This window comes from Oxyura jamaicensis, chromosome 14 (genome assembly GCF_011077185.1).
Source record: "Oxyura jamaicensis isolate SHBP4307 breed ruddy duck chromosome 14, BPBGC_Ojam_1.0, whole genome shotgun sequence".
In the NCBI taxonomy this organism is placed as follows: Eukaryota; Metazoa; Chordata; class Aves; order Anseriformes; family Anatidae; genus Oxyura; species Oxyura jamaicensis.
The window spans coordinates 7,919,456-7,946,239 of record NC_048906.1 but is presented as its reverse complement, the minus strand read 5'-3'; the positions used below and the strand labels follow the sequence as shown (position 1 = coordinate 7,946,239).

Here is a 26,784-nt window from a genome sequence, read left to right as displayed (position 1 = left end):
TGTACTGAGCTGCACAGTGCTGGACTAGGAAGCTACAGAGGGGGATGACATGAGGGGAGGGGACCAGCCCTCTGCATCCCCATGCTGTCCTAGCTCACTGCAGGTATGGGGCTTTGGAGTATGGGCATGCATGCTAACTGCTGCACGTGTTTTAGGGCTATAGAGTATATCTGTTTAAGTTGCCTTATCTACTGGCATTACCTCTGCTGTTTGTTTTACTGCTACATTTGGTGCTTAGTTTTTCAGCAGTTACGCTGGCATTATTCTGAAGGAATGACTAAAAGCCCCTTTTTCCTAGGGATAAGAGTGGAACTTGATGACTAGCTTGAGACGGACTATTGGGCTGTTCTCTAACTGTGGGCAGGAGGAGACTGTCCTATTCAGTATCTCTGTCCCTCCTTTCAGTGGTAAACCAGATAAGAGTAACCAAGATTTTCTATACCTAGACATATCATTGGCAGCTGCCTAGCAACTGTTTGCTTGCTGGCTTTAGAGCAGGATCTACATAATCGAATACCATGTAAACCCCCTCTTCTTTAGAGTTCTATGGCAAGTAAATACTCCTTTTGCACACCAAAGAAAAATCTTATTTATGGAATCAGATTTTATGTATGTAGGTATGAATACAACCAGCGGAGTAATCCTGGCTGGCTTGCCTGAGGTTCTGTGGCCTCAAGCGCTGGTTGATTCATTCTGTACCTGCTCTTCTTTTGAAGTCTGCATTCAACAGGAGATCTGTCGCTGGGAGCAAGCTATGAGCTCATAACTGAGCTTCTTCAGTTTATGTGAGATAACCCGGTATTGTGAACTTAAACTTGAACTCAAAATTTATGAGTGAGGTTGTTTCTCCTAGTTACCTTTATGGAACCTTTAGAAATAGTTCACAAACCTTTTCTTACCTCATTTGACCTCCAAAGAGTCTGTAGGCTTAGGTTCAAAGCCTTAGCACTGTTGCTTTTGTCAAAGTTAAAAATGTGCTCAATTATTGTCTCTGAATTCAGGAAATATTTGAGCTCATGATGTAATTTTTATACTTTTAAAAGTTACTCTTTAGTTTAGAAGTCCAGTTTAGACAGAACTGACTTTAGCTTTAAATGCAGCAAAATTTTTGTTAAGTCCTATTCTTGCAGAGCGATTGGGATTAGTTTATTGTTCTGTCATGCTGCAGTGAATAGCCTCTTTATCCCCAAGCTACTTAGTATTTTGTATGAGCTTCTGCAATATGTATGTGTTTCAAGGAGCTTGACTATCAAGGACACATGCACATCTCCCTTCTGCCCTGGCAGCTGATTTAAAATGAAAACATTGCAGGCTGCAAAAAAACAACTGAGAAGCACTGCATGCAGAACTGTAGTGTACAGGCATGTGGGCTGTGCAAGTCTGCTTGTGTAATTCTAGCTGAGTTCTGTTTAATCCTGGTGTGCAGCCATGGTACGATTGCTGTATATCTGGAGTAGAAAATGCCCGTTTTGCAGTAGTAGGTTTTGTAACTGACATTTTTAAGGATTTTACTCAAAATTTTACTCAAGTTGAAAATACATCTCTGAATCTTTTGGTGAATCATTTTTTCTGAGTTGCACTCTTTAAGTAAATAATGTTATAGTTGACCTGTTTAAAATAATTTGTGGAGGAATGTGTTTAATGCTATGCATTGATGACTTTAATTTAGATAAAGGAGAATTGTGATTATTTAAGGAAGTAGGTCAGAAAAAGAGAAATTTTGAAGAATTGAGAAATATAGGACTTAAGTGATCCAGGAAGAAATAGATTTTAACTTTACATGTTAATGTCGCATTAAAAATTTCCAGGTAAAGAAGTTCAGTATTAAAGCTTACTAAAAGCTGCTTTATGTGTGAGTCTCAGATGCTCTGAAATAGATACTAAATCAGATTTACTTGGATCTAATAGAATACACCTGATTTTCTGTCACTTACAGAATTCTGCTTGTCATGATATGTCTTAGGCTCAGCCTGTTGGTTGCATTCCAGTTTGCTGCTGCAAGACTCACCTACACTTTTAAAATGATTTGGTTGTTTTTTTCCTCTGGTGGACTGTGACAAAACAATACGGTTCCTGTACCAGTCTTGTTCTTTTCCTAGGATCTCTTTGGCTAGTAGTGTAGATATCCCGGCTGGTGTGTGTTGTAACTCTTGTTAGCTGACAAAAGAATTAACCTAAGTCAATTGACTCTTTAGACAGTTATTGTCAAGAAGTGGATTATTTGGAAAACATTCTTAAAATCTTCATGTGAACTAAATGGAAATTCTACTGCAAGATTTTGAGGATTAAAGCTGTGTTTACAGTTGAGGGGAAAAGGCATTAGACTAAGACTTGTTAGGGGGGCTGCATCCTGTTTTATCAGATTATAATAAGTATTTTTTCTTCCAAAGATGAGGGAGAGTCCTCTCTACAACTCCACTATTTTAGCTGATAGTGGTAGGCTTCATAGGAGTGCTTTATCCCTTTGATTAGACCTCGACTGCCACTCAAGAACCAGCTTGTACAGCCTGTAGCCATCTCACTTCAATTTGTGCAAAGGTTTGATGAAAGAACATGAAGATAGATGTCCCTCCTATCCTCTGTCTTTGAAAGGCTTAATAAGGCTCATCAAATAATCCCTTTTACCTAGACAAATCTGAGATTCAGTTTGCAGCTGAGCGCCCCTCAGAGAGGATTTTGAAAGTTTACTTGCCTCTCTGCTATGTATTTTCAGGTGCTCTCACAGTTGGCCTTGTGCGACAGTGTCAAACCATCCATGGACGTGACAGGACCTGTATTCCTCCACGGCTGCCTCCTGAGTGGGTCACTACGTTATTTTTCATCATTATGGGAATCATTTCACTAACTGTCACATGTGGTTTGCTGGTGGCTTCCCACTGGCGAAGAGAAGCTACTAAATATGCCCGCTGGATAGCTTTCACTGGAAGTAAGTGACCTCAACTACACAGTTGACCTGTACACAGGATAAACTGGTGGAGTCTAAAATAACACTGTTGTCAGGGAACAATGTCTAGGGCTCCTGCTATAGAAAACGTTCTTTCTCTTCAAATACCACATCTGAGAGAAAAAAGAAATTCTTCAAAAATTGAGGGATTGATAATTGAGAGGGATTAATAGCCTGTTGGCCCAAGGTGAGATTAAAGGAAGGCGTTGCATTCCCTGATCCCTTTACCTTCCTTGAGGAGTGCTGTTAATTAGCTGAAGAAAATGAGCAGAGGTGGGAGAGGTCAGTCCCAGATTGAGTCTTTGCCACGCCCATATCTCCAGTCTTACTCCTAGCAAATGGAATGACTGGAAATTCCCTCCCCTAGGTAGAGGAAGCGGTTGATGCATCTGAGACTTACTACAGTCTGAAATCCATCCCTATTACAAGTTTCTCATGAATACCTCATTCAGGCTTGATGCTGGTTCAGTCCTGCTTGATGCTCCCAACAGGTTTTTTATTCAGAATATCTGCATCTTAATTGGCTATGCAGGAGGGTTGCCCACTGCAGAGCATCTGCTGTGCTTCATAGCACTGAGACTTTTGCTTCCTGTGACCCGCAGCAGTGCTTTAGCAGAGGGATTAGTACCAGTGTTTTTCTGCCTCCCTTGGTTCTGCTCTGCTTGAGTACTGGCATAATTCCTCCCACTGCAGGCTGAGCCTCCTCTAGCAGCCCTGTGTTTCTGCACAGGGAACATGCTGTGGCTACTTCAGTACAAATGAAAAATAGTTATAACGAGTAAGGGGAGTAACTTTCAAACTTCCTTTTCTTGGTGTGTGTTACAGGCTTATGCCAACTGTGAAATGGTGCCTTAATGGTGGGGATGACAGCATGAAAAAACTCGAAACCTGAGGGCTTTTAAATTGACTTGAATTATGACATACCACTAAAGGTAGTGTGAACACTAACTAGAAGATGCAGGTTTGTGGTTTACACAGACATAAATAAGGTTTAATGGAACTGTATAACATCTAATATGAATGAGACTGAAGTTTTATGGAGGAGGGGACAATGTAAAAAAGCACTGAGCTTCAACAGAGGCACTTTGCTGAGGCACTTGTACAATCAAAGCCATCCTTCTGACAACTTTGCTACATAGCATATTAAATTGGTAGTGCAGCTTTTGCAGACAGTGGAGCTGTTGAAATGCTGTGTTCATTGTGATTGACTTTTATTTTCAAGTGAATGACTAAAATAGACATGAGTATTACTGAATATTACAGCCCAACTTTTCTGGTTGCCATTGTATATCTATAGATACTTCATGTGCATATGATGTATGCAGGGAGGGTTTGAGCTCAAAATGCTATGTAAGATTAAAATGCTTACAGTGAGCTGAAGTCAAAACTTGTTTTATGGCATGTTTGTTGTTTTTTTTTTTTTTTTTTAGTACTATATGTTGGTTTATTTACTGAGGTTTTTTCTTTAATTCACAACTTGCACTTTGGGCTTTACATATTTCAGTGATTTTAAAATATCTCCATTAATCTAAATCTTGCATCTTTGGCTTTCTATAAGTTTGTGTGGTTCAGCTGAAAATTCTGGTAATGTAAAGCTCTTTTTTCTGTAGATTCCTTTGAGCTTGCAACTGGTCCATTATTAAGGTCTAAATATAGAAGGGCCTGCACTTGCCTTGGTTATGTTTAATAATGAAGCATATTAACTTTTTTCTCTTGCAACTCAGAATTTCTTATAATTCTATTAAGATATGATTATGTGGCTGAAATTCAACATCTTCGATATTCATCTCCAATATGTATGACTCTGTGACCTTTGTGTTCTTGTTAACATTAATGATGGGAAATTATTGCTTGACTCATTTGTAAGAAAAGTCACTTTGGGAAAAGAAGTGAATGGAAGGCAGAGTTCTTTATTTTTCAGGAGGTTGACAAGAACAAATTATCTGGTTCATTGGATGGCAACGCAAATTAGTAATCTATTTGTAGATTGGTATTAGGCAACATGTGGACTTGTGGAATTAACTTGGACTACAATGAACAGGTCCTTCCTGTGACGTGCCAGAGTACTGTGTTATGAAAGATGAGGAACTCATTAGAAGGTGGCAGAGAAAACTATAATTGTATTACATCTGTTCTGCAGGTGATTTCAAGACTCCACAGCCCAGTACAGGCAACCAGTAGATATTCTTGCAGAGCTTTCTAAACATGACATAGGATGTGCTGTCCTAGGTGGCAGCAAAGTTTTCTGGGGTTGCTAAAGGCTGTTCTGGGACTGGCAGCTCTGTTGTCTTCAAATGCAAGGGGGGTCTAAATTACATCATGGAACAGCAAAGGAATCCTTTTGCTCAACCCTTTCCTTGCATTTCTGCCAGTAGCAAGGAGGGCCTGGTAAGAGGTCGGTCTTGTCCAGTTCATGTTGGAATTTGACCCTGATGAGTTGAGTCAGTTTGTTTCCAGTTCCAGTGTAAATGCCCTTCTGTCCAAGGGGGTGGAATGCTATCCAGAGAAGCGGTGAGAGCCTCACTCTTATTCCTGGATAACTATCTGGAATAACCTCTCTTTTTGAGGAAGAGAATGAAGACCTCCCTTGCAGAAGAGAAAAGTCTTTGAACTGCAGCTCCCTGTAGCTGTTTAACAACATTGTGCAGGGAAAGAGAAGCTTCCTGATTTCTTTGTCTTGATTTTGTGATAATCATTGGAAAGACCCTAAGGGACTATTTGATGTTTTTCTCAATTTATAGAAGACTGTAGAGTAAACTGGTGCAAACATCCTCAGTGCTTCGTTCCTTTGCTCACTTTACAGAGCACAGTATGATAATTCAGGGAAGAAGAGTCCAGGTCATAAACTAGTGCTGGTTGCTTGGCATGCCTATACCAACCCCTTCGAAGAGAAGCAAAGGTAGGATAGAGTTTTTCTGCTACAACTAAAAGATTAAGATAGTATTAGAATGATTTTTAGACATTGTTTTGGATTGTGGTGACTTTATCCAGGCTGTTGGTATCAACTTTTATTGCAGTCTGATTTTCACTCTCATTTTTTACCCAGGTTATGGCTATGATGGGATCTATAGGTTCTTGGGTGACTCTTCACACATATCCCTCTGTAATTCAGCAGTTTGTTGGCACAACAGATTATGGCAGAGAAACCTGCTTGCTTTTATTTTTGTATCCAGAAAAGGTCACAAAGGAGTAGCTCTCCTGAAGTAAGAATCAGAACCTTTTTCCTCAGCAAAAAAAACTGTTCCTCTCTTTGATTTCTTAATCATATTGAGAAATTAGGCTTGGAAAAAAGTTAACCATATTATGTACCTTATCTTTGCTGGAATTTTTGCTTGTAGTCTTGTCATCTTGGATAACACACTTTTCAACAGTGCATCTACTAAATATGAATTACTACCAAGTGATCTTGTCTGCCTTAGCTAAGGGACATGTGAAGGACAAAATTTTATTTCATGTATATGCTTTCCTGTATACACTTTTAAAGGGATGCACCTGAGAGTATTTAGTAACACAGCATTTGCATCCTTTCTCAGCCATTGGTGACTTTACTATGTAGAAACTTGTCTTTCAGGCTTCTCTGCAAACTGTCTTTGCAGACAGGTGAGAGATTTCAGTCTTCCAGATCATGCTGCACAAGTGACAAAAGTCTTCTCAAGACAGATGCAGAAGTTTTCCTATGCTTCCTGTAGAGAAGAGTCTTTTAAAAATCACAGTATTCCTACTGATGTGTGATAGGTATTGTCACCCTGGGCTTAGACACTATCAATATTATTGCTGTTCTCTGAGTCCCATTAACTGTAGTGCTGAATTCACGCAATGTAATGAAGAGTAGATTCCTTCTCGGTGTTCATTTCTGTACTGCCCAGCTCTTTGTGTGCTTCTTCAATAAAAGAGGAGTTGCAGACTCACAGCTATGCCTCATCTGTTGATGGCAACCAAAGATCTGTCAGCTATTCAGTGCATGGTATCATTTACCTGTTGCTCAGGTGTGAGCTGTTACCACCCCAGCTTCTGTATTGCTTCATCACTAATTTTGCCCTGTGACAGGGAGGCATAAGTTGGTAGCAGGCAAGAAACCTGGCTTTGGTATTGTTCCATGTATCTCTGAAACTACTACTTTCTTGCTAGTCCTGCTTCAAATTAATCTAAATCCCTTTCCTTTGCAGGTCATTATGCCATCTTCTGTTTTAGAAGACAGGATGTGGCGAACCTATGGTAAATCTTTAAAGCTGTAATTCTTGTGGTCCTTGGGACAAATACTGTTAAGATCTATAATTAGGAACTATATCCAGAGCTTATCCTCTGTGGAGGCCGCCTATGTGGTATTCTTTATATTATAACAATCTTGGATGTTGCAGGAACTCGTAGAATAGCCTACAAGGTCTGCTTACATCTTAATCAAATTCAGGTCTCTACCATCTGCTACAGCTAGAAAAGGAACTAATTCTGTTACCACCACTGAAGTGTAGGTGCTTCTCTGAGATATATCGAGGGAAGAGATGCTGAATAGAAAGTCATAATTCTGCCTTTTTTTCTAGCAGTTACCAGAGAGTCTGTTACTCATTTGTATGAAGATTTAAATGTTCATGAGTGTAACGGACTTGATTTTTGGAATGCAAGTAGAAACACAGTAGGACAATCACATTCTTAACTGGTATTAGCTATCTTGCAAATACTTGTTCCTGGTGTTTCTGAGTGAATGAAGGGCTTCTTGGGTTATAAAGGATTTGTACCAGCTGCTGCTTTCTATGTTATGCATCTCCAAATAGACAAGCAGGTAGTACTATGCTCTCCTAAAGACTAGACCATATCCTTTTCCTTCTTTCAATATACTTTATCCTGGATTCTTTGAAGTTACTGTCACTGGACACTCAAAAATAATTTCAAGCTTAAGAATTAAAGGATCTAGACCTTTTTTGACAGACAACATTCAGAAGCAGATTAGAAATTGTGTTCTGTTACCTAAATATTTTTGTTAAGATTGAGTCTTCTTCTGCAAACTTTCCTTGGAATCATAAGTACGTACTCCTGAGGAAGAAGTTATTTATGGGTTGCTGGAGATTCTGCTGGAAATACGCTGTAGCTGATACAACCAGATACGGAAAGCTACATTTGTGTCACAGCTCTAGCCAGCAATTCTTACTCTAGAAGAATATACACTAAATTAACTGAGTGCTTCCTTTCTTGGATTTTTTAATTAAGCATGCATCTTTTCTTAATATGTCAATTTTTTGAGATGATAATTTAGACTTCCTAATCTGACAAACTCTGAAATTTGTTTTTTAGTAGATTAAAAATTCTTAGACCACACAAAGGAAAATTGCTTGGAAACCCTCACAGAAGAACATGTGTGCTGTTATTTGGAAGAAAAAAGACTGCTGGTTACTTCTGTAACAAACATTTTTGAAGCGTGTATGTGCATTAGCGTTCTTCACAGTCTGCGTTTGCAGAATTTATTCTTTCTCCTCTTGCAAACTGAGGGAGGTTGAGGTACCTCCTTATTCTGTCCTCCCGCAAGAACGCGAGATACTGGGCAAATTCTTGGCTTGGTAGTACAATGTCAGTAGCAGGCCTCAGACCTAGGAGTGCTGGTGCGTGCAGTTATGTACAATGCACCTTAAAGAACAGTTGGTCAGTAGGGGAGAGAATAAAGATACATTCATCTGCCTTATCCATGAGGCCATCAGAACTTTTCCAGCTATGTAGTTCTTGAAAGTAATAAAGGAAATTTAATCCTGGAAGTGGAGGTGGTTGTTTCAGAATCGTAAAGCTGTTTCCTATAAGTGCATTTTTGTTTAAAATGTAATAAAGTTTGGTAAATAACTGCAATGCTCCTCAGGTACAAACTGGATGTAATAGAAAACATGCTGAGTTATGATAATGTGACTCATCCTCAGAGTATTGTTGAAACTGTTACTAATTATGTGTTTTTATAATAAGTATGCATTATCAACCACTGTTTTCTGGACCATGTACACACCGAGCTCTTCTGTGCTTACACAGATCTGCTCAAGAAACATATACCTGATCTTTCTCTCTTCAGATGGACTGGTTTACAGGTTAAGATACAATTAAAAAAGAGGAAACAATCTTTTAAGGATTTGATTGTGTTGTATGGGATTATATGGACCAATAAAATAGATAAAAACTTTTAGATTAAGTAATGTTTAACATGTTTTATGTTTAACGTCTGGTTTCTGATTCTTTGGTTTTGTTTTAACAGATGATCTAATGTGGTAGCACTGAGTAACAATTCCGTAACTGTGCAGTTGACGGATTTGTTTTTGCTCTTTTTTTCCATAATCTGCTAGTGCAGTTATATTAAAAGCAAGTCACATGCTCCCTCTAGTGGAAAGTGTATATATAAATTACTTAGTTTACTTTTATTTACTAAAATACTTACTGGGAAATAAATAAGCAGAGAGGCTGATTCTTGTGTTAGCAGCATTCAACTCAAGGTACTGTGTAAGCTGCTTCATGTTTAGGAATGCAAGGATCAGCGGAAGGTCTGATGCGCATCATGTGATGAAACTGTCCTTTTTTGTTCATGTCCATAATTTTTCATGGACATTTCTTGAATTCAGGTTCTTCATGCCCATAACTAGTCTCTTCTACAGAGCATGAGTATTTTTCCTCAAAGCTGAGACCTGTGCTATGCAAATTGCAAGAATTAAGCATTAAGATGTGACATACATAAAAACATAAGCAGTTGATCTTGAATAAACATGGAGTTGATAAAGCTTTTAGTACGGGCATGTAACATTGTAAAGCTGGAAAGACTGAAGCACGTGAAGAAGAGTAATGAAGTTGCTTGACATACTATTAAGTTTGCTCTAGCCCATCATCTCTTCATTTGGAAAGAACAGAGACTGTCCTGGTAAGGACAGATGAGCTGCTGAATTTAAGGTACCTTTTGGTAACAAGATCTGGAGCACTGCTGACTTGCACAGGAGCCAGTAATTAATGTGGTGGCTATCACTAGTATGGTTTTCTTGTTTATTTGTTTTAAACTGTTGCTTAAGTTTGAATTGCAGGAAGCCCAAGTAGGGAACAGCACCCCTAGAGTTTCCTGTCTTAGTGGTAGAGAAGGGAGTACTGACAAGGACATCACCTGTGTTTCTTATTAACAAATAAAAAGCAGCAATTTGTGTTAAGTGAGAGGAAACTCAAACTAGTATGTAGTGTGCACTGTTGAGTACTGAGAGATGTTTGTATCAGCTGTGCATCATACAGGATGGTGGGATGAGTATGTATATGGTTGGTGGGACATGCCCCTCAGATGTAATTTAGATTTGCTTGAATGAGTATTGGGGTACCATGTTCCACTCACAATAAATGTTTGAGATAATGTTGAAATATATGCAAATGAAATAACAGTAAGGCACTAAACATTGACTTAACTAGGGGAAAAAAAATCCGTTGTGCTAATACTGATTTTTTTTTTTTTTTTAAATTAACTAATGCTATATTCATGAATGTGCATGACCAACTTAAAAGCTAGTCCTTTTTCTTGTGAAGAATCTCTTCTCTCTTAGAGAAGTCATTCCCTTGGTTGAGACTGTACAGCACTGCATTTTACTATGTTCAAATTAAGTAAGATTACTTATCCAGAGGTATTCTATAGGAATGCTGGAGTTCTCATCTGGGAAAGATTAAAACACTGGATATCCTTTGCTGGATTTGATCAGAGTACTGAAGTGTGCTGTGAGAAGTGTTGGTCACTTAATATCTGAAGGCCTGTGAAATCTGTAGTGTAATTCTAATGAATGGTTTTAATGAATGCTTCTCTAAGTTCGTGGAGTCTGAACTTGAACTTTCTCGCAAAGAAGTTTATTTAGATTAAATTGAGTAAGAAAACTTTCTTTGAACTTCAATGGAAAATCTTAATGATATATGAATGTTTCCTTAAGAAATTAAATTTAGGAAACCGCTGTATTTTAATCTAAAAGACACCATAATGACAATGTTTTCTATTTTTAACAAAGCTTGGATAGAAAAAGCATTTGGAAGAATGGGAGACTGCAACTACAGTTCGAAAAAGACAAGTGATAAAAAATGAGTTTCTTCAATGTTGAATGTTTATATTGACTTTGGGGGAGGAAATGTCTAAAATAATTAGAAGGAGTAATGAACTCTGTGATTAGACTCATGGGTGGTGGTAGAAGTCCTCTAAACTTATTTATGTAAAGAGTTCATGATCCAGTGAGCAAGGCTGAAATTGCTGTTAAAAAGGGGATCTTTTCATCTGTCTTGGGGATAGATAAGAGATCTTTTAAAAGCGAGGTAGAGCCTACTCGGTCATTTCAAGCAAGTTATGTATGGGAATATCTCAGCTCGTGGGCTTGGTCAGAATACTTGGCTTGCTTTCCTGTACTGCTCTATGGATTTGTAAATACTTTGAATCTTCTGAGTCACAGCAGTGATTGTTTTTTTCTTTTTTCTTTGCAGTGATTCTATTCTGTATGGCAGCCCTAATATTTCCAATTGGATTTTACATCAATGAAGTTGGAGGTCAACCATATAAATTACCCAATAATACGGTGGTTGGGTCTTCGTATGTACTGTTTGTCTTATCCATTTTCTTTACAATAGTTGGACTTCTATTTGCTGGCAAAGTTTGTTTACCTGGCTGATGAATGTCTGGACTGTGGGACTTTATTCTGGAAAAGAGACACAGAACTGCATTCTCGGGAGGATGCCTAGATATGACTATCAAACACTTACTGAAAAAGGAATCCTTTGACTTATTCTCACTATGCACTTTGGATTGAAAAAAGGAGAGCCTTTCCCATAACCAAATACAGACAACGCTGACTAATCTCCTGAGCATATTTAATGCAGTCAGGTCTGCACTGTGATAGGAACTAGTGAAGAATGCTTTACACTGAGAAGCATAATGCCCCGTCTTACTGTACTGTTCCCGTTTTTAACGTCTAACGATTCGGAAGTCAAAGTATTTATGAACTATGTTGTAGACCAGAGGGTTGCAGCAGAATTCAAGTGAGGCTGGCCTCACTGAATAGGAGATTAGTATTTTACATCCTTCTTCTAATGCGCAAAGCCTTTGGCACCAATATGGATCGATCTTGCATTACTGCACCAAGAAGCCAATAGATCAATTGTTCTCCAAAACATACATAACAGCAAGAAGACGTACATCCCCTCCTCCCCCATAAGCTCTAGAAAAACACTACGGAACATTACAGAGGGGGATTTCTTCCTTATATTTATATAAATATATATATATAAATATATATATATTTTGCTGATGCAGTATACAGTGTGTGTGTGTATGTGTGGGTGTGTATATACATATATATATGTATATATACACAAATGGTTCCTGGAAAAGAACTCAGAATGCTTTGCTAGCAAAACACTGTGGTGTGCAAAACTAGAACTCAATAGAAAAAAAGCCATTTCTCTGAAGGCCACATAGCTGAGAGTCTTCAGTTTACCTCATTCTTTGTAGCAGCCCTTGATTTTAACAGTTTTTGTAATAGGTACAAACAATCCCATGCCTTTCTAGGTGCAATTTTAAGTTAAGCTAAAATTCTTTTTATGGTAATTTATTTGTATATGAGGGTAGAAGGTGAGATCATGTCATACCTTAAAGTTAAAATCCTAATTTGGGGAAACTGACACTATTTAAATTATTAGCAACTGTTGTATAGAAAGTCTCTTTTTCTACTACATTGTTATTATTGATATTCCTATGAGTTTAAGCACTGCAGTTTACAGCAGAGATAAGTATTTCTCTAGCACATGTAAAATGCAATGTTTAAAGTAATGCAAACACTATTTCACTGCAAAGATGGATGAACTTATTAATTCACCTTTACTAAAAAAGCAGTAATTGTTTAAATGGTATCTGCCGTGTTCACTGAAATTATTATAAATGTGGATTTAAGGACCATCCAGATTTGAAGTACTCCTCATGAAAAGCAGTTTTTCTTTCCAGCACGGCTCCATAGGTATTGTCATAATTTCCTATTCAATCTAAACTTGCAGTAAGTAAAATTTTTCTTAGTGTCCCAGGAAAGCTGCATGCACTATCTATATTCATTTTCAGTTAACCCATGGCTTATCTGAGGTCCATTTTGAAAGCAAACAAAAAATTGTATGTTTCAAGTTCTGTTTTGTGAAGCTTATTTGAACTGCCTTGCTAGGCACTTTTAAAAATGTTATTGAAATAATCAGAAGCTTCCAAAATAATCACTTATCTTCAGACACTCTAAGCTGATAAGGCAGTTTGCACAATTCTTTGAAACTCTGTGCATTTCAAATCCTACAGGATTCTGGTCCTCTTACTTCTACCTGATTCTGCTGAATTAAACAGTTCATAGTTCACATTTTGATGGTTTTGAACAAATTTGCTACTGTAACGGTCTGTAATTGACTTTTTTTTTTTTTTTTTCCAATTAGTTCACTCACAGATAGAAGGATGTGTTCATAGAATGCTAATTTTTTCTCAACTACTCTAATTTGTAAGTACAGCCAGGTTGTACTTGGAGCTGATGCTTTTAAAGATAATTTAGTTCCTTAAGCCTTCGTCTGCACAGATATTCTAATTCCCTCTAGCAGTGTTGTGGAAGACAGATAAAATGCCAGGTTAAGCTACTGGATGTGTCTAAATTTTCAGTGTTATTGGTGGTGTAGCAGAAGCTGAAGTATTGACTAAAACTTAGAAATTCTGATGCAGAAAAGCTCTTATGTTTTCAGCAATGTCACTCTTGTAAAGAGTTCTAGGAGGTTTTTTAACTGGAACATGAGTGAAGGGGGCAGGTATCTCAACTGCTAAGATTCTTCTTCTTCCTCACCTATTTTGGATATAGTAACATCATGCATACAGTTGATTTAGGCTTTGATTAAATGGATCCTCATGCAATAAAAAACACGTGAACACTTACCTTGGAGCATAGCCAGTCTGTGGCTGGCTGGCTGGAATTTTTTTGGATCTGCCAATGCTATTGCTATGAATTATTAAATAGTGGAGATTTAACTAGCTGGCTGTTTGATTAAATATTTGAGCATTTCAAGTCCAGAAATAGATACAACCATCTGCATTGTAAAATATAAAAATAAAAAATAAAAAACCTCCTCTCAGTAACTGAAGAGACAGCTGTCAACAGTTGCTTTTAATGAAGTCACTAAGTACTATGTAGTACAGTATTAATTTATAGCAGAAAATCATATCTTGTAAGCTGTATATAAAACACTGTCTTATGGTGCAATCATTTGTCAAACTTTTGTCTGTTACTTTTGTTTGAAAGATGTGTGCATTCTTTTTCATACCTAAGAGCATCACTGTAAAATCTGCTGAATACTATTTATAGGTTTTATTTGCACAAGGTTTAATTTTAAACTACAAGAAGTTCGTATTGAACGTGCCTAAACATCTGTAGACTTTTTCAGTTCATGAAAAGCAAATGTTTCCACATGAATCTTCTCCAAAGGTAATCCCATATTTATGTTGAGTGTTTACATAAACTTTTCTAATTCTGCCAGCCATTATATTTAACTTTTTGAAGGACAGCTCATTTCATGCATCACTAGATGTTCTTTAGTCTTATGCTTCTAAATCCTCTAAAACATTTCATGTCCCATCACAATGTGCACGTTTTGTCACAACATATGAAAATGTTTAAAATACCTTCAGAAGTGAAACTAGTTAATTTTTCTGTATAAATGTTATGGTTGAGCTCAGCTGAAATCCTTTGGAAGCTGAAAGCCATTCCTCTCAGAGGAGGGTAGGATGCTTGAGTCCATGAGTCCAACCATTTAATATTCTGCATTCAGTTGTTACCTTGCTGGCAAGTGATACCTGCTTTACTGGAGATGCTGGCAGGGTGCAGCATCACCTGAGCCTGACCTCCTGGCTGCTGTAAGTGCGGCCAGCTGAGGGCCCTTCTGTAATACCTGTGTTTAGAGCTGTTATTTAACCACTCCAGAACACACGTGTAGATTACTTTGTGCCCCAACAAAGGAAGGGGGGAAAAAACGAAAGCTGTCCTTTAAAAACTTTGTGAAGGATGACAATAATGAAGGAAAGAGTGTCTGCCAGCCGCTTGTCCCGCTCCAGGCCTGGCTGTATGAGTCCTCCGTCCACCCCGTGCCACCTTTACTGAGGATTGTTTTCTAATGGGTTAGAACACCTTTATTTTTTTTTCCAATTAATGATCTCTGAACAAATGTTAATACAAACTGTATAAAATGAACATAATTTTCTTCACTTGTATTTTTGTTATTGAGCAAGTTTATCAAAATAAATTGTCTACTAAAGCGATCGGCCCCGGCTGCTCTGACTGGAACTGGCGCCTCGCGCGCGGGTGCCTTCCCCTCACACGCCGCCGCCCAGCGGGCGCTTCCCGCCCATCGCCGCCCTCTGGTGGCCGGCAGCGCCCCCTCCGGGCCCGCCCCGTTTCCACCGGCAACGCTGTAACGCGGAGCTGCCGCCGGGGCCGGGGGGCGGCTGCTCCTGGCCGCTCCGCTCCGCCGGCACCCGGCCCGCACGGCGGAACCGGCGGGTGAGGGCCGGGAGGCGCCCTGGCGTACTGCTGCTGGGGAGGAGCGGGGTTCTTGGCTGCAATGCGGGGAGGACAGGGGCTGTCGGGGGGTGGGAAGAGGGGATAAGGGGCTGGGGAGTCGTCCCCGTGAGGTGAGGGGAGGTGCTGGAGGGAACGGGCCGGTGGGGGCGCTGAGGGGGTCTTTTTTTCCCGCCTGTGGTGAGGGGAGGTGTTGGGGAAGGGGTTCTCTGGAACCTGCTGGGACGGGGTGAGCTGGAAGAGCCCGGTGAAGTGAAAAAACAGCGACAGGACTCAACAGGTCAGACTGATGGTTGGACTTGGTGATCTTGAAGACCTCTTCCAGCTTAGATGGTTTTATGATGGTGGTTCTGTGACCGTCCTGTGCCCGTTTTGTCAACCCAACCCCCCCAACTCACCTCAGTGCCTCACAGCCAGCTCCTTACCCCTTGTCTGTGTAGCTCACACGCTGGCTTTTGCTTTTATTTTTTTTCTGCTTGAGCTGTGTCACTTGTCTCTCAGCAGCTGTGCATACATATAATTAGCTTCATAAAGCGCCTGAACAAATAACTATTCCAGAGTATTTTCTAAATGTGTTTTCTATAGATGGATAATTGTAACTCCTCTTTGCAACTGCTTTTTAATTTTCTGTTGTCCTACATGCAATGTAATTATCATATAAAAGTTGCTGTCAATTTTAATGCTTTTGTGAATGGTGTATTTTAAGCATTTTACTGTAATACTGCCTCTTGTCTTTTTTTTTTTTTTTTTTAAAAAAAAAAAAAAAGGCCAAGGCTGTTCATATAATGGATACACGCATCAGGAAAATGGCACAATTGTTGGACAATGATCAGTTTTTGGAAAAAGTTGGGTAAGGGTACTGTTACAAAATTCTGTTGGGACTTTGTAAGTGTATATAGAGTAAATAATCGTAGCTTGTATAAACTATGCAGTATAACCCTCCAAAACACTTACCAGATACCAAATGGAGTGTGTAAACAAATGGCAAAAAATAAAAACACTCTCCACATTAAAGACTTTAAAAGGCTGTGTGACAGTAGAGGAATATTACTGGTAATTAAGTCATCCCATAAAATTCATTGTCTTGTAGTGTGACCACAAAATCCAGTTTCCAGAGTGATCAACTACCATGGCAAGATTTTACTCTGTGTGATCTAGGACCGGATAATGGATTTCTGGTAATGCATATTAACAAAACATAAGATCTGCTGGTAGGCAAGGTTTCCTGCTAAATGGAGCAACTAGAGAAGTAACACATACCCTATAAATACAGAGTGTGGAATAAATAGCTGACATACAACTGATAAGTCTCCTTGAATATATTGGCGTATATATACAGATAATGTGATAGATAAAATCATGAAAGTCATGAATCCACATAAAGTTTTTCTGCAGAGATGAATCAGTATGTGAACAGATCAGGCAAAATGATAAAAGTAAATTGAAAGTTGCTGCTGTGTTTTTCTTTAGAAAAATGGAAGCCAGTATATACCCCTTCAGAATCTGTGAGGCAGGTGTTGGAGATGCTTAATTTTTCTCCCTTTCTGGTTAATCACAGGGGTATATTATTTTATTTATTTTACTGAACTATTTCTTGTCTTCCTTCTTACCTCCTCCAAACAAAGCTCTCTCTTTTCTTTAGCTCTCTATCTGAAGAGAGCTAAAGAAACCTTCTTTTACTTTGTATCCCAAATTCCAGGTAGTGTACTAACTGTGTTATATTGGACTATGTTGACTCAGTCATGCTGGTAGTACTGAGCTTTCCAGCCCTATTGTTCCTAGTGTACATTTCATACAAATAAATTAGTAGGCCTATCCCAACTGCAGAATATTTTTGCTATCCCTTGTCCTAAAATTTACTGGATGTTGAATGTAGCTGTGTAGCAGTACCTAAAACTGCATTGTTTTTGAATATGTACAGCCTCACAGCAGCCATCCTCGGGACTTAGATGTTTGTTGCATTTGAACAGCACATTTCATTTTTTATCCTTCGTTTATTTTTTTATTAACTGATCTATAGAGAGGAGAAATGAAGAAAATACAGTCAAAAAAGGTACAAACCACAGAAGAATGGCTGAGAAACTACAGTTTAGAATCCTTGCAATTAACGTTAGAACATCTGGTGAACGAAGGCAATGCTATTTTGTAAGTACAATGTTGCCCTTTAATTAGTCCTGATTTGTTTGTGTGTCTGATGCTAATTATGCATCGTGTTCCAGGGATTCAAGAAACGGTGTTGAAGAGATAGAGTTTACAGAAGAGACTGTTACCAATTTTGAGTCCAGACTTTCTGAGTAAGTTTTGACCTTGTTGATAATTTTGATACCATATCCCTGTCCTTCTTTAGGTGGTTACAGATATCTTCTTCAATCCTAATTTGTTATATCTGTTAATTAAATCAGTATTAAATCCTTTCTGCTGAGATTCAAGGCAGGTGATGATTATGTGTCAGTATAACTGAGGTTTTTTATTTTTTTAGGGGAGGGGAAGATGCCTATCAACCAGGTTTTGAACTAAAGCGGTATGCTGATTTTAGAAAGGCAGCTAGTGAATTGTTTTATTTTGCAGGTAATACTATATATATATGAGTTGTGTTTATTGCAACTTACAGTAGTTTCAAATCATGTATCTAGTTATGAAAGGCAGTATTGCTCAGTTTTCTGTTCAAGGAATGGAATGTTGAAAGTAGTTTGAATTGGAACCAGGAGGGAAAACGCCTGTGTATCAGATACTTAGAAAACTGTTAACAACCAAATGAATTTTAAATGTATAAAATGAAGAAAACTTAAACTGAGGAAGACATTTAATGAATAGGTTCAATAAGCTGTACAGTAATATTTTTGCTGGTCATCACAATACTTTTTAGACTGTTCCTAAGAGTGCCATTACTTCAGCATACCTCACTGTCAGTCATGAAGATCCAGAATCTTCTGAAGGGCCATCTTCAGTACTCCGCCATCTAACCAAAGTGTCGGCAAATCTGGTTAAAAAAAGTAGCTTTTATGTTTCAAGGCAAAGATTTTTTCCAACTTTGAAGTGCTGATTAAACCTTTTATTCTCCAAATAGTTAAAACAAAGCACTAGGTGTTAAAAATAAGTTGGTTAACATAAAGCAATGTTTGGGGACAGCAAGCATTTTGTTTTACCTCAGTTTATACAACTGTTGAAAGTTGTGCTGCAGTTAGTCCAGAACTTCAGTGAATGTGCTGCCTTCCAATCACAAAGTTGTATTTTATGAGTGTCTTAAACAATTTAGGCAATCGTGTAGTTTGTATTAAATATACCTCTTGGCAATAAGCTATGTGTGATGAACTAGCTCAGTTTTGCCTGAGCCTTTTTTTCTTCATGCATACACATGGTGAACACACCTCTCCTTCCTCTCAGCAGAAAAATAAATAAATGAATAATAAAACTGATAAGAAAACATTTCAGTGATCCATTTTTTTCAGTCAGCTATGGTAGTCAATTAAACAACTTTAGGGGAAGGTGTATTTAAATGGTTAGCCCTGCAACCACTATTTGTATAAATATTGAAAACAGTATTTTCAAAACGTGATTTTGCATCTGCGAGAAAAATGACATGATAAAGACAAAATGTGCAATATTACATTGATACAGAATGCAAAAAAATGTCTTGGCTTAAATCTGTGCTATGCCTTTTGTCAGGGTGATTGAACTTTATCAGCAGCGAATTCAGTGGCTATTGAAGGACAGCAGAAAGGTAACTTTAACGTTGCAGGATATTTTTAGAAGGGAACTCTTTATAGTATTAAATAATAAATTTACCTTTGAATACTAGTGAAAAGTGGCTTCCAGAAAGGTTATGTATTTTCATTATTTACTGTTTCACATTATATGCAGTGCTACTTATCTCGACAATTTATTACTTTTGTTGATCTTTCATTGGTATATGTTTTTTTTGCTTTCTAGATTTAGTCTTTCTTTTAGCAATCTTAATCAGGGCCTCTCAGTGCCATTTAAACAGAAGCAGACAAAGGGGAGCTTAACTTCTGACTGGAACGCAGCTGTCTTTCAGTCAAGTGTGCCCTCTGTTGCACAGCTGGTTAATCACTTACTGTGCCCAGCAGTGCTAATGGTAAAAATGGGTAAAAACATAACTCCCTCTCAGAGAGGACAGAGAAACAAGCAGCATCCTAAAATCCAGCTTCCACAACATGGCTTGAATTAACCTGAACAAGAAGCTATACACAAAGTCATGATTTTGTTGTCCCAAATGAAGAATACGTTGTCTTGGAAGGGAGGCAATGTGACTCACTGATAAGGATAAACTGTGAGCCGGTAGAACTCTCCTGTTTTCTTGTTTTGTCGCTGTCTCATTTTTGTGCTAGAAAGCTTGAAGTGAAAATAAATACATAGTATTTGAATTTACCATGGCATTGTACAGAACAAACAGAAACATTTTTGAACTTTAGGTAAGCTTAATATTTACAGTGACTTTTCTTGTTCAAGGTGTTTGGCCTTGTAAAAGGTACCAAAGTTGGACTTGTGGTTGATGTGTCTGATATGAATTACAGACCTCGACTACTGGATTTTCAGAAAGACCTTTTGGTAAGTAATAGCAAAGCAGGCTTTGGCTATTATAACATGATAATCAAGCCTCAGAATAACTACAGGTAAGGAACCTAAGGGAAGGAAAAATCTGCTTGAATTCAGAGTACAATGCAGTAGAAATTTTCTGTTGTAAGAAGTATTTTTTAAATGCCTTTAGAATTACAGTTTTTGTTACTGGAGTTTGTTTGGATCTAGACATTTCCTACTATAATAATAATATCAATTTTTAGAAGTTTCTCAGTGCTTGTACCAGCATTCTCTATCATTCTAAACTTGTCTAACAGAAACAACTTAAGAGCTAGAACCAAGTTGTACACAAAGCTATGTATATTAAATGTAGTTTTTTTTTATACCTGTATGCTTTGTCAAAACAAGATGCACATCACAATTTTGGTAAAAAATTTGGTGAGTTAATTGCTTTCCAAAGTTCTCAAATAAACTTGTATTTTATTGTGCCATTTTCTTTTATTAAGCTTTTACAGTAAGGAATGTATCACATAGCTGTTTTACTCTAATTTTGAAACTTTATCTGTAGAACTTTATTTACTGCAATCAGGAATTATTTAAAAATTAAAATTTAATTTTAAAATATTAAAAAATATTTAAAATTGATTTGTATTTTCTGCATTTTTCATTTGTGCATTTTAAATAAAGCTTCTTTAAGAAAACTCCAGTTTGGTTGGCTTAGCCCTAATGCTCTATCCATGAATATGTATTCAACGTTTTTTGTAATTTATTGGTGGGTGAGCATGCCCTTTCTAGATCAGTATGTTCTGTTTCATATGCACATAAACTGAAAAGATAAAAATAATATCAGTAGAATAAATATTCCCTGCCTTCATTAACAAATTGGCTGGTTTACTGTAAGTTTGCAGGTTTTGTTTGAGTACTCCTTAGGAAATACTTTAATCTGTATGACTTCTTTTGGAAGCTTTCCTCTGTGGGAGCTGAAAACATTACTGCAACTATTTTAGTAAATTTCTGTTTTTATTCTTTTACATAATAACTACTAGTAGCAGCATGGATAGTAATGTATTAATAAACTTTGTATTTCTTAGTGTTTAATAGATGAACAGTTATGTTATAAGAAGCAATTGTATTGCCTCTCATTCGGTACAGAAATTTCACATCTGTGGGAGAGTCCTAAAACCATCAATGTTCATGTGTAAGTAAGTTAGTTTCTCTATAAAATAAAGGTGTTTCAGACAATGTCTTTATGTAATTAAAGCAATCTCCTGGAGATAATAATTAGTGTTCATCATCTTGTGCCTGTTGTGATTTGGAAGAGGAAAAAAAAAAAAAGAATTTTAAGTGCAGTTAGTGATTTCACACTGATTGTTCATGTATAAAATATCTTAGCAGCCCCTGTGGTTTGTAGTAATCTTTATGGTCTATTTTATTCAGCATCTGCAGATTGAGTGTGCATATTCCTTTTCTTTTTTTCTCCTATAGGCTACATGAAGCAAGACAGTGGGTACGGCAGCTGGTCCCTGGTGGAGGCTGCAATTTACTGAAAGCCTTAAAACATGTCCTTACAATGAAAGAGCTGAATTCTCTGGTTATTATTGTAGGAAGCTGGTAAGTCCATTATTTGTTCTAACAACCAGTTTAAACTTGGATACAGGATCAGTACAAGAATATGAACTTGATACAAAAATAAATAGAAAATTTAAGTTTCAAGTCTTACATCTTTTAAGTTGGTACCACTGAATTTCTTTAATTCTTCCCACTTTTGCTATTTATAAATCTGATCTCTTCTACTATTAAGTCACTTTTTTCATTTGCAGATCAGCTAATGCAGTAATCTTCCGAGAGTCTGTTAGCTCTAGCGTTACATCAATAAAAATTCTTCAGTGGGTCTCACTGAAAGGGTCCACACTTCTCAGAAGATTAGATGAGTAGCTAGATTTTGCTGTAAAATAGCATTAAACTTTGGAAGGTAGTCTTAACTCTGTGGTCTTAGTGCTGCTGGTGGAAAACTTGAAATATCTGGTTAATTACGAGAAACCAGTCAATAAGCACTACTGAGATTAGGTAAGTTATGGACTAAATTATTCACTTCTACTGTTGTCATTTGAAAACTTGCAGTACTAGAGCCACAATTACAAGAAAAAGGCTGCAGTAAGGGTTCTGGGATTTTTACTGTACTCCATATTTATACGTTGTATTTATTTTAAAAGTGCAAAAAAGGGATGGTGTAAGCTTGGCAAGTTGGATATTTAAGGTTTATTCAGATTACATTTCAGCTAATCTACTGAATACAAAGTGCTCCTTTAAAAGGTTCCAAGTTTTGCTTGGGTCTGCTTTGAACAGAAAGCAGAAGTTTATAGTATGTGCAAGTGAAAATTTCTGTAATTTCTGTCCCTGGCAGAAATGTAGCAAGAAGGAAAGGCTTTTATGAGCCATGGAGAGCCACCAAAATTCCAGGAATGAAAGCTGTGGGGGTCAGTAAATTCTAATCACAAAGCAAAGTTTTGCTTTATTTGGTGCCTTTGGAAGGCAGTGGACATCCTTAGGTACATATCATTGAAGATCTGTGTTGAAGACTTTTCTGTTGAAGTTTGTTGAAGGGGCAAAAACATGATTCCTGATTTTTAGCTTCCATGGCTAGCAATGAACAACTTAGAACTCACATCACCCACAGGTCATTATGAAGCAAAACAGAATCTTAGTGCTTTTATTAACATTCAGATTTTCAGGACAGACTTAAAACTCCAGTAGCTGTACCTCAGTAATTGCTGAAAGGGGAAGGGGAGGTCAAATTTCTTTCCCCTTACTGTTGTCTACCCTTTCTTCTACAGTATGGCCTTTCCTCCCACCCTGTTTGATTACCGTCACTGCTAAGATCTTCTTCTTTTTTTTTTCTCCTTGTTTATTTATTTATCAACATCAGCACTGATCAGCCTTTGGAAATACTGGCTGACTATGCTCAGCAATGTATGCTGGGGAGAAAACTTCTGGCTCATGTTGCTATATATGATTGCAGCAGTCCCGCTGCTCTTGTAAGTAATTGTGTTGATACTCACTTCCTCTAGCGTCCTTTCATTTATTTCCTATCCAGCTGCACTGTCTTCTCTCATATACTTTGTGGAGATGCTAAACTACTCATTAAAGACTTCCTCATCTAGAGCATCTAGAGTTGTATTTTCTTCAGAGCAGATTTGCACAAATGAAATAACTTGTTTGGAGCATATGTTTATTCATCTTGGTTCATACAAAGTCCTGATGTGAAAAAAACAGCATAGGATTTAAGAAGTAAATGTGAGCAGGGGAAGCAGAGCCTAATAGTTATACTTTGTGACTTCAGGGATATACCTTTGATCTGCCTAGCATGAGCCTGCTTTCAAAGGAAGTAACTGGCATTTTAATGCAATGAATAAACTTATGAATAAACACACTGAATGAAATTGCCCCTTATTACCTGTTTTGTAAATGTCTTTACTGAGTTTTTCAGCCATGCTCTTAAAGTAGAAGTGAAAACATCTCCTATTTTAAAAAGCAATGGAAACATCTTACTTCTTTGTCTTTCTCACTACATGTATCTTAAAGATTCCTTCTCTATCTCTAGTTGAGAATTGAATACTAACAACCCATGTTATCAAAAGAGATTACCAGATTAGAGTAATTATTTTTCTTCCTATTTATATATGTAGGCAGTTCTAAAGAACCTTGCAGAGCTTGTGAGAGGCCGTTATCATTGCTACTTTTCAAAGGGGGAGGTAAGTGACAGCCAGAGAGGCGAAAGATTTTTCTCTCATCTATTTGATGATTCTTTACTCTTAGAAGGTAAACTACTTATCATCTGCATAGGGTTTTATAGCAATACCTGGTTCCAAAATTCTTGGTCTGACAAGTGCTGAGGATGTGGTCAATAAACCTGTGGTTAATTCTTTCTGTGACTGAAAATGTTTTTGTAAATTGCAAATATTTCTCACTGACTCAAAGCTGATGAATAAGATGAAACTAGCGATGGGCTTATTGTACACTGACTCAAAACAATAATCAAATGATATATTTTTTTGAGTAATTTCTATATGTAGTGTGTTGAGTACATTTATGTTCTATTCTGCAATGCCAGGCAGTCCTATATGGATGCATATCCATCAAATAAGAAAGCTGTGCTTAGCTGGTATTTGAATAACAGTTAACTTATTTTCTTCCCCTTTTTTTAATCTATACAGATTTCTGATAGTAGTGATCTTAATCTGCTACTTCAAGAATCCCAGAAGGCTAAGGACTTGCTCAGGAGTATCAAACTGAATTTTCAAAGGCGAGTTGGTGGCTCGCTTACCAGTAGAATAGCAGATGTATGTGTATATATTTTGTTTTCAAATGTGCTTTGAAGTATCAGAGGTAGAATTTCTTAGCATTCACAATGTGAAAAAATGTGATTAGTTGGATATTGTGATAAGTAAAGCCTGGATATTATATTTTGGCCATTCATTTTAAGAGCAAAGCAACGCCAAAACTAGCAAAGGAGACATTTTGCTAGATGTTCTCCAAAATGTCTTTTCTTCAATAAAATAAATTCAAAGTGCTCTTGATGAACTTTGGATGAGAAAGTAAAAGAATCTCCTGTGATTTTTTCCTTTTTTTTTGCAGTGTTTGGAGAATTTCTAGTTCTGCTTTGTTTTGATAGGTTATTTACTTGTGTCTTTCTTTCACCCTGTGTAGATGGTCATAAATGGAAATATGCATCTCTCTTTTGCCTGACTCTCATATCTGTATGTCCATTAGCCTGGAATTTTATAAAATTGCTGAGTTCATATATGATTGCCAATCTTTCCTGCTAAAAATTTGTCAGCACTGTTCTAGAAATCTATGACTGTGGAAGAATTTTATATTAACCAAATAGTCTGTTCTCTGTCACTGCTGTGTGAAGGCAATTGTGTGAAGTGGACAAGTTTGCTTTTAAATATGGAGTGAAATTTTCCATCAGGTGCCCTTGTATGTCTGGTCACCCGACCCGAGACATTCTAGGTTAGAGGTAGACTGGTCATCTGTGAATAATATTTCTAGCTCTCTTCCCTCTCATCCTCCCTTTTGGGTGTATGTAGTAAAAGTGCCTCTTTTATCCCTCTTCTAACCTCATAATTACTAAAGACCATAGAGACTACACAGGGAACAGAAGTTATGTAGAAAAAACTTAGAAGGTCCTATAAAAACACAAGAAGGTCCAAATAAAAACACATAATTTCAGAAACTTACTAGTCAAGCCTTCTGTATGAAAAAGCATCTCCACAAACTTCCATCCACTCATAAAAGCAAAGTCTCTTACCCATTTTTAAGTAAGAGTTCTAATGCCCCACAGGAGTTTGTTGATTTGTTTCCATTGGTGTGAATGGAAGTAGAATGTGTTTCATGTTGACTTTATGCATGCAACAAGTAGGAAATGGGAGAATGATTTGGTGTGTGTATAATGAAGATCTTTTTTTGCCTTGTCTTAGAGAAACGACTGGCTATTTTCCAGCCAGTACATACGACCATGATGTTTTCATTTCCCCTGTGGATTTTTGCATTGTGGCCAATACAGTGAATTTAATGGAGCACTGTCCCACAAAACCTATTTCTAGGAGGACATAGGTAGCAATTTTTGAAGTATTTTGATTATTGAAATCTCAGCACTCCAGTGAACATAAGTAAAACAAATATTCTATGCTGGATATTTAGGATTAAGGTGGAGAAAAAAGTATGCTAAAACTTGCAAGAGTTTTTCTTAAAATCCATTTTAGGTTTCCACAGAATTTGCAAATACAGCAACTTCCAGCTTCCTACCAAAGCCTCCAAAGCACGAAGGACCATTAGTTATTCAAACACCATGCTTCCTGGCCAAAACCTCAACAGACTGGTTAAAGACAAATGGATTGAAAGGTAGCACAGAAAGGAAAGGTTAACAGATATGAAACAGGAATTAAAGACAGAGAATGTGATTTATTTAATTTCTTTGTTTCTTGCTATAGCTAAGAAGTTAAATCTTTATCAAGTTTTGGCTCCCAATGCTTTCTCTCCTGTGGAAGAATTTGTACCTATTCTGCAAAAAACAGTATCATCAACTCTACATGAGGCAAGTGATGGGGACCTGTTTCTTCTTTTTCTTTTTGTTTCTTTCTACTGCTACGTTTTTCCAACTAAATTGGTGCTTTACAAGATAATGAAATTCTGCAGGCTTTAACTGAAATTGGAGTTGTGTATTCAAACCAGATGCTTATATTATTCTTAAAAATAATTCAGGAAGGAATTCCATGCTAGTGCAGTTTATAGGCTTCTGTAAACACATAAAGTATTATTTATCCTTCTAGAAAGTGATGATGCAGTTTGAATGGCATGATGGAACTGTGAAAAATATCCATGTTGACCTGCCAATATTATACAACTACCAGGTGAGTTGACTGTAGTGACATGGCTTCATCAGGGCTAGATTACCATCTAGGTATTTCATGTGAATTTTCATGTTACGTAAGTACTGCAGGGATTCACATGCAGACAGCTGTCCATGCAAGTCTGCAGTCATCTGGCTGGATTTGGGACCTAGACTGGTGTAGTAGTAAGGAAGAAGAGTAAGTGAGAGAAGGAGTTCATCAGTGCTGCTCATAAATATAGCATTGTGCATTTTGTGATCTGTGTATAAGGGTGTATTTCTGTTATTTTACCCATACCGTATGTATGAAACTTTTTAACAGAGGACTCTTCCTTGCTTTAACAAAACTATCCCATTTCATCTTA

The 26,784-nt window shown here is 37.5% G+C and overlaps 2 protein-coding genes across 5 annotated transcripts in view; both read left to right on the top strand.

Moving 5' to 3' along the window:
- Positions 1 to 15,226, top strand: part of MOSMO (modulator of smoothened) — a 31,018-nt gene extending 15,792 nt beyond the window's left edge. The window contains exons 2-4 of one of the 4 annotated variants that reach the window (XR_004754696.1): positions 2,714 to 2,926; positions 3,770 to 3,876; positions 11,393 to 11,529. Coding sequence is in view for 3 of the 4 variants with exons in the window: in XM_035339993.1 (XP_035195884.1) it covers positions 2,714 to 2,926; positions 11,393 to 11,577 (398 nt within the window). In the remaining variant the exon portion in view is untranslated. Of the gene's footprint in view, positions 1 to 2,713; positions 2,927 to 3,769; positions 5,741 to 7,110; positions 7,160 to 11,392 lie in introns of those variants that run through there. The other 3 variants (XM_035339994.1, XM_035339993.1, XM_035339995.1) reach the window with 3 other exon arrangements.
- A 1,007-nt stretch (positions 15,227 to 16,233) lies between these two features.
- Positions 16,234 to 26,784, top strand: part of VWA3A (von Willebrand factor A domain containing 3A) — a 31,780-nt gene continuing 21,229 nt past the window's right edge. The window contains exons 1-14 of the mRNA XM_035339659.1: positions 16,234 to 16,339; positions 16,580 to 16,667; positions 17,510 to 17,634; positions 17,709 to 17,783; positions 19,156 to 19,210; positions 19,960 to 20,058; positions 21,120 to 21,226; positions 21,514 to 21,639; positions 22,955 to 23,063; positions 23,715 to 23,780; positions 24,243 to 24,368; positions 25,794 to 25,932; positions 26,022 to 26,125; positions 26,361 to 26,441. Coding sequence (XP_035195550.1) covers positions 16,275 to 16,339; positions 16,580 to 16,667; positions 17,510 to 17,634; positions 17,709 to 17,783; positions 19,156 to 19,210; positions 19,960 to 20,058; positions 21,120 to 21,226; positions 21,514 to 21,639; positions 22,955 to 23,063; positions 23,715 to 23,780; positions 24,243 to 24,368; positions 25,794 to 25,932; positions 26,022 to 26,125; positions 26,361 to 26,441 — 1,365 coding nt within the window. The 5' untranslated portion in view covers positions 16,234 to 16,274. The remainder of the gene's footprint in view (positions 16,340 to 16,579; positions 16,668 to 17,509; positions 17,635 to 17,708; positions 17,784 to 19,155; positions 19,211 to 19,959; positions 20,059 to 21,119; positions 21,227 to 21,513; positions 21,640 to 22,954; positions 23,064 to 23,714; positions 23,781 to 24,242; positions 24,369 to 25,793; positions 25,933 to 26,021; positions 26,126 to 26,360; positions 26,442 to 26,784) is intronic.